This window comes from Nesoenas mayeri (assembly GCF_963082525.1).
Source record: "Nesoenas mayeri genome assembly, chromosome: 20".
Classification (NCBI taxonomy): Eukaryota; Metazoa; Chordata; class Aves; order Columbiformes; family Columbidae; genus Nesoenas; species Nesoenas mayeri.
In genome coordinates, this window is record NC_137569.1 from 4,417,247 (window position 1) to 4,424,201 (window position 6,955).

Genomic DNA, 6,955 nt, shown 5'->3' on the forward strand with positions numbered 1-6,955 from the left:
CTCCAGTGCAGGACTGGCAATGGCCGCCAGTCCGGGCTGGCGCTGGGCAGCAGAATGGGCCGGCATCAGCCAGCTGCCTGCGGTCCCACGAGGGCCCTGGGGTGCAGCTAATTAGGGGCTAATTATGTTAAACCAGGGCTGCACTAATGCAATTGTGGGATTAGTCTGCAGAGATGGCGACCGCCCCCCCTTCTCCCCCACATTGCCGTTGGGTGATTTGGGAGGGATGCACCTGGGGCCTGATGCAACCAGCCCCTCCAAAAACACCCCATTCTGCGCCCAGCACTGCCCACCCTGCTCTGCACCCCTGCCTCTCCCCCCGCTGCAACTGCCCCAGCACTAACGAGGGGCTAGGGGGGCTGCAGGACAACAGCACCCAGGCCTCGGTGATTACCGAATTAACCGTCTCCATCTGAGCCCGTCTGCTGGTGGGATGTGGGTCAGGGATTACCCCCCACACCCCGCCGTGCCCCCCGCCTGGCCGTCCCTGTCCCCAGCACCAGTGGCTGCACCGCCAGCACCCCTGTGCCAGGGGGGATCCCCCGCCCCGTCCCTGGCCGGGTGGAAGGAGCTTCAGGCAGCCATAATAAATACAATAAAAGTTTATTGGAGAAAAAAACAAAAGAGGTGGGGAGGGGGCAGCGGCCCCGGCCCGGGTAATAAATAACAACAGTGCTCCCGGGGGGCACCAGCTTACAAAATATGGCTCTAGGCAGTGGGGTCCCGCAGGGCCCCCAGCGAGGCTTGGGGGGGCTGCTGGGTGCCCCAGTGAGGGGCTTTTGGGGGGGCCCAGCCCCCCAGCACCCCCAGGCACCTGAGAAGGGGTTGCCCAGTGGGGTCCCAGCCCCAGGAGGGATGTGGGGGGGTCATCCCCATCCCCTGCCTACCTGAGAGCCACCAGCTGCGGCCACGGCAGCGTCCCCAAGCCAGGGATGCCAGCTGCGGGCAGGGGCTCAGCACCACCAGGGACACCCCTGGCTCATGTTCTGTCCCCCCCGGGGCACCGGGGCTCAGGCCAGGATCTTCTGAGGGATCTCCACCGAGGCTTTGATGAAGATGGCGTTGTCTCGCACGTAGTTGCGCTTCTTGATGTCCTCGTGGGAGATGAACTTGGGGTAGCCGAAGCCCAGGGTGCTCTCGTCCAGGGAGCTGCGCGAAGCCCCCGGCTTCTGGAAGTTTTTCCAGTTGGGGTCGGGGTGGAAGGTCTCGGTGATGTGCTGGGGCTTGGAAAGCGAAGGGTCGCTCTGGTCCAGCAAGGAGAAGGTGACGCGGTAGGAGAAGGGCCACTCCAGCAGGTTGTCGTACTCGCCCGGCAGCACGCGGATGTAGACGGAGAGGTGGCTGCTCTCCCCGCTCCCGTTGCCGTTGAGGAACGCCGAGACCTGGAGCTTGTAGCCGTACTTGTGGGTGTAGAAAGGGGGGCTGAAGAACTCGTAGTTGCTGCGGGCTTTGGCCTCCTGCAGCTTGCGGGTGTAGTCGGAGATCTTCCAGATGAGGGTCCCGTCGCTGCTCACCGACAGCTCCTCCACGTCCCGCCGCAGCTCCAGGATCTCCTGCCGCTGCCGGCTCACCAGGGCGCACACCATGCCCAGGTGCGCCTTGGTGCTCTCCTCCAGGTGTCGGCCCATGGCCAGCTTGGGGCACTGTGGGGACAGCGGGACCATCAGCGGGGAGTGGTGCTGGGGACACGGGACAGCGTGGGGACACGGGGCAGGACAGGACAGAAGGATGCAGTGGGGATGTCATTGGGGTGCAAGGGTGCTGGAGCAGGATGGCACAGGGATGCCGTGGGGACATGGGTGGCACAGGGACTCCTGGTTGGGATGGCGTGGGGACACCTGGGTGGCAAAGTGACACAGGGGTGAGGCAGGAGAAGAATGTGGACACCACGGAGTGACATGGATGGGATAGAGCAGGACAGAGACACCACAGGGGACAGGACAGACGCCACGGCAGGAGCGGTGTGGGGACGCTCTGGGGCACAGGCACACCATGGTGGTGATGGCACAAGGATGCCAGAGCGGGATGGGGACAGGGGTGCCAGCACAGGGCTGGGGACACACTCACCCGGTGCTTGCAGCCAGCGTCCTTGAAGGGGCAGAGCAGCATGGCAGTGCTGCAGCTCTCCTTGAGGTGCGTGGGCACGTCCTCCCGGGCGATGCTGGGCGTCCCGCACTGGTTGGGACAGGGCACGGGGTACCGGGGACACTGGTACTGGTGGTTCTGGGGACAAAGAGTGGCCATCAGCCGGTGCAGGGAGCCAGCGGGACGAGGGTCCCCATGGGTCCCACCTCACCTGGATGGTGTCGAAGACGAACTCCTTGGCGCAGTAGGTGCAGGGCTGGGTGCGCTTGGGGCACTCGGCCAGCGCGTGCTGGGACAGCAGGCGCCGCATCATGCGGGCCCCACACTTGTTCTCGCAGTACACGCTCTCCTGGGGACACGTGCCCTGGTGGCCCTGGGGACCACGGCAGCGTCACCACACTGGGCAGCCCAGCCAGGGATGGGGCCATGCGGTGACCCCATAGTGCCCCCAGCCTGGCTCTGTCCCCACAGGCTGGTTGTGCCTGCACGGTCTCTTCCACCCAGGCTCTGTCCCCATGGCCGGGTTATGGCCTCCATGGTTCCCTGCACCCCATCTGGGCCCCCCATGACCACACTGCACCCCACATTGCACTCCCCCAACCTGGCTATATCCCAATGGTGCCTCCATGTCCCCCATGACACCCCTGCCAGCTGTGTCCCCACAGTGTCCCTGCCACAGCCATGCCCTCCGGCACGGTTCCCCCCACCCCACTGCCCACCTCGAAGGCCTCCCCGGTGAAGTCGCTGGCGCAGAACTCGCACTTGACCCGGCGCTTGGGGCAGCCGTGCTGGACGTGCTCGGGCAGGTCCCGGCGGCTCAGCTTGGCGCTGCAGCGGTTGGGGCAGGGGATGACGTTGAAGCCGCAGGTGCCAAGATGGGCCTGGGGGGTGCAGGGATGGTGAGGGGGTGTCTAAGGGGTGCAGCCTCAGCCCCCCCATCCTGCCGGACCCTACCTGGAGGTGCTTGATGAGCCCGGTCCAGCGGCAGCCCTCCTCGCTGTGGATGCAGCGGATGGTCAGGCTCAGCACCTGCGCCTCCAGCTCCGGGTCGGGGTAGATCTGGGGAGGCAGTGCCGGGGAATCAGCACCCACGCCAGGGTGGGGGGCACACGGACCCCCAGCCCAGCCTGGCTGGCAGCCGCAGGCACGCTGCCCGGGGCCGGATCCCCCCGCCGGCACACGAACAAGTGCCCTTTGTCGGGAGCGCGTTTCCGTTCCCCGGCCCCGCGGCACAAAGGGCTTTTGCTTCCGCACGGGCGCCCGTGCCAGGCCGGCGCGGCTGTGCCAGGCGGGTGTGCGGGGCCCAGGGACAGCTCCTTGGTGGGGGACACAGGTGATGGGGACGTCCCCTCGGAGCGGGTACCCCAGTGATGGGGACATCCCCTTGGAGCGGGGACCCCAGTGATGGGGACATCCCCTTGGAGCGGGGACCCTGGCCACATGCCAGGCTCACTCACCTTGGCATAGTCCAGGGGTAGCTGGTCCTCCGGGCACTTGAAGACGCCTTCACTGCAAGACACAGAGAGGGGTCAGGATCACTCGTGGCTGGTGGACAGCGTGTCACCAGTAACACAGCAACTATGTCCCATAGGGTCCCCACCATCCCACCCCCGGATGTCAGCGCTGCCCTTCCAACGCTGAGTGCTCACCCCGTGCCAAATCCAGCCGCGGCCCTCGGGGAGCCGCAGCTCTAATCCCGCTCCATCTGCCTGAGCTGGGAAATGCCCTCGCCAGACATCCCCCCCCCGCCAGCCCCCTCCCTCGCGCCCAGCCCGGCACGGCGGCCGCAGTCCCCAGGGCCTGGGCCAGCCGCTGCGAGCGGCACCATCTGGAGCCCGCAGCCCCCTCGCCGCCGCAGTCCCCGGGGATTACGGCAGGGTGCCGGCGGCTGGCCAAGAGCGGTGCCGGCGCAGGCCACGGGCGCCCACAGCCCCAGGTGCTGGGGCCCAATGAGGAGAGGGGGGGCAACAGCTGGGCGCCAGATGTGCAGCCCGGATGCGTGGCCCCGGGGCTTCCACTCTGCAGGAAACGGCCCCACCAGCCACCACGGTGAGGCAGGACGGGGGGACAGGCGGCTGCCCTAGAGGGGTCCCCATCCCACTAGGTCCCCGGGACTGGGTGCTCCTCCCAAGAGCTGTCCCCAGGGTGGGAATGGTTCTGCTCAGCCCCGACACTCGGAGAGGCAGCACGGAGCAGAGGAACAGGGTGGAGTCAAACAGGTAGCCTGGCCCGTGACACAGCTGGCCAGGAGCCACCATCACCACTGGCCCCCCTGACACTGTGCCTGGGGACATGGGAGGGTGGCACCCCATACACCACGCCCCAGGGACAAAGGGGCAGAAAACCATGGGTGCTGCCTGCAGGGACACGCTGCAGGGACACACAGGGACCCCTGGGCCCTGGTGTCCCTGAGGTGGCTGTGGGCGAAGCCACGAGGTCACCCTGCGCGTCCGCGTCCCCTGCACATCTAATCACCGCTTGCCCTTGGCAGGCGCCGGCACAGCCTCGGCCGGGGCTGCCAAGCGGATGTGAGACGGCGCAACGGAGCCAGCAGAGCCGCCTGGCACGCGCTGGCCTGGGATGCCCGGGCACGGCACGGTGACAACCCCTGCAGCCACCACCCCTGTGCTGGGGGGCCAAGTGACCCCCAGAAAAACCAGCCCAATGCTCCGTGGTGTGACCCCGATGGGGCACGGCTACATCCAGCCCTGCCACATGCCCCAGCTGTTTGCAACGGGTGTTGCCGTGAGAGTCACCGGGAACTGGCTGAGGTGAACTGCTCCCAGCCGGGGCTGGGCACCCAGCCCTTTCCGGGGAGCCCACGGCTGACATCACCCCGTGGCCAGCATCACCCCATGGCCAGCATCACCCCACGGCTGGCATCCGCCCTGCCACCTTTCCGGGGGCAGCCGGTGCTGCCTGAACCCTGCGCACGGTGTTGGGGTGTCGGGGCTGGTGGGGAAGCGGGATGGCGACCCACAGCCAGCGCCTAATCCCCGACAAAGCCTCCCCATTCCTCACGCTCGGCCGGGCAGGGAATGTGCTGAGGCAGCGCCCGGGGGACCGTCCTTGCCTCTGACCTTCGCGGTGTGCCGGGGTGCAGGGAGGTGACGGGGGGGGAACCCCAGCACCTCCTGGTACCCACCCCAGCACCCAGCCAGCACCGCGTCAGGGCTGGACGGCTCAGCCCATGAGATCCCCCAAACCTGATCCGGTGCAAACAGGAAGGGTTCGGTGTGGGGACCCCGGTGTCCGGCCCCCCGGTAGAGCCGAGGTGCCCGCGGGACGGGTGCGGGAGGGGAGCGGAGGCGCTGCCTGGCACGGGCCCCGGGAACGCCCGGTTTCGCAGAAACTGGCCGCGGTGACGGTGCCTGCGGGGCCCCCGGCCCGAGCAAAGGTCGCCTCTGCGGGGCGAGGCGCTGCTGGAGGCGGCAGCGGAAACTGGGACCTGGGGTGACGCTTCGCACCGCCACATGCCCAGCCCGGGCGGCACGGACACCCCCCGCCGTGCCACTGTGGGACCCCCGGCCCCGCAACCAACAGCCGGGCAGCACCGGCTCCATCCGCGGCCGGTACCTGGGCCAGGGCTGCCAAACCGCAGCGGGGTGGGAAGGGGCCCCGTCCTCTCGCTCCCAGCCCGTACCCACGGCCGGGTCGTGCTCACGGTGTGGGGGGTTGCCGGACCCCCTCCCCACACCCCCTGATCGCTTCCTCCGGCAGGGCCGAGGCAGGAAGGAGTTAAGCACAAATCTTTGCAAGCGCTCGAAACTCGCCGCTCGGGGCTTCACCCGGCGCTCCTCTTCCTCCTCCTCCTCCTCACCGAGAGGGGCCACGGGCCGCTGCACCCTGCGGGGCGGCTGCCACGGGCTGGGCGCGCCCCGCACCCCCTCCCTGCCCCGGGGCACCGCGAGGCATCCCGCACCCCGGGCACCCCGCACCCCTCTCCGTCCCGGGCACCCGCACCCCAGGCACCCCGCACCCCTCCCCGTCCAGGGCACCCGCACCCCCGGGCACCCCGCGCCCCTCCCCGTCCCGGGCACCCGCACCCCGGGGCACCCCGCGCCCCTCCCCGGGGCTCCCCGGCGCGCAGGGCGGCCCCGCACCCGGCAGCGGCGCCTGGGGCCGGTTTGGGGCGGGGGGGACCCCTCGCTGCTCCCCGGGGCGCGGAACCCCGTGTCGGGGGGAGGACCGGGGCGCTCCGTGGAGGAAGGGGTGCGCGGTTTGACGTCATGGCGGGGCGGCCGTGACGTCACGGCGGGGCTCACCTGAGGAACTCCTGCAGGCAGGTGTCGCAGAAGCGGTGGCCGCAGGTGGAGACGCGGACGGGCTCCCGCATGGGCTTCCCGCAGAGCGGGCACAGCACCCGCCGCCGCGGCCGCTCCAGCAGCTTGTAGTCGTAGCCTGGCATCCCGCCGCCCCGCGCCCCGCTCGCCTCCTCCGCGCCCCGCTCGGCTCCGCGCTCCGCGCCCGGCTCCGCCCGGGGGCCGGACGGGGCGGTGGAACCGGCCTGACACCGCCCCGCAACCGGGGCCGGGCACCGACACCGCCTCCCGCTCCGCCTCCCGCCCCGCCGCGACCGCACCGCGGGGGCTGGGGCGGCCGCGACATCCCGGGGGTGCGGGGAGCAGCGGATCGGGAATGGGCTATCCGGGGTGGGGGCGGACCCACCGCACCGGGCACAGCCACCCCAGGGGGGTTGGGACCCACTGCACCGGGCACAGTCACCCCAGGGGTTTGGGGACCCACTGCATCCATCACAGTCACCCCAGGGGGTAGGGGAGCATCACACCGGGCACAGTCACCCCGACGGGTCTGGGACCCACCACATCGGGCAGAGTCACCCCGGGGGGTTTGGGACCCACCACACTGA

The 6,955-nt window shown here is 69.5% G+C and overlaps 1 protein-coding gene across 1 annotated transcript; it reads right to left on the minus strand.

Moving 5' to 3' along the window:
* Positions 1–753: 753 nt before the first annotated feature.
* Positions 754–6,493, minus strand: TRAF4 (TNF receptor associated factor 4; the record flags this gene model as incomplete). The annotated part of the gene is made up of 7 exons (XM_080357046.1): positions 754–1,643; positions 2,068–2,223; positions 2,297–2,458; positions 2,805–2,966; positions 3,040–3,144; positions 3,543–3,594; positions 6,351–6,493. 7 exons carry the CDS (start codon positions 6,491–6,493, stop codon positions 1,011–1,013), a joined length of 1,413 nt encoding a protein of 470 aa, XP_080213172.1. The 3' UTR covers positions 754–1,010.
* Between the last annotated feature and the right edge of the window lie 462 nt (positions 6,494–6,955).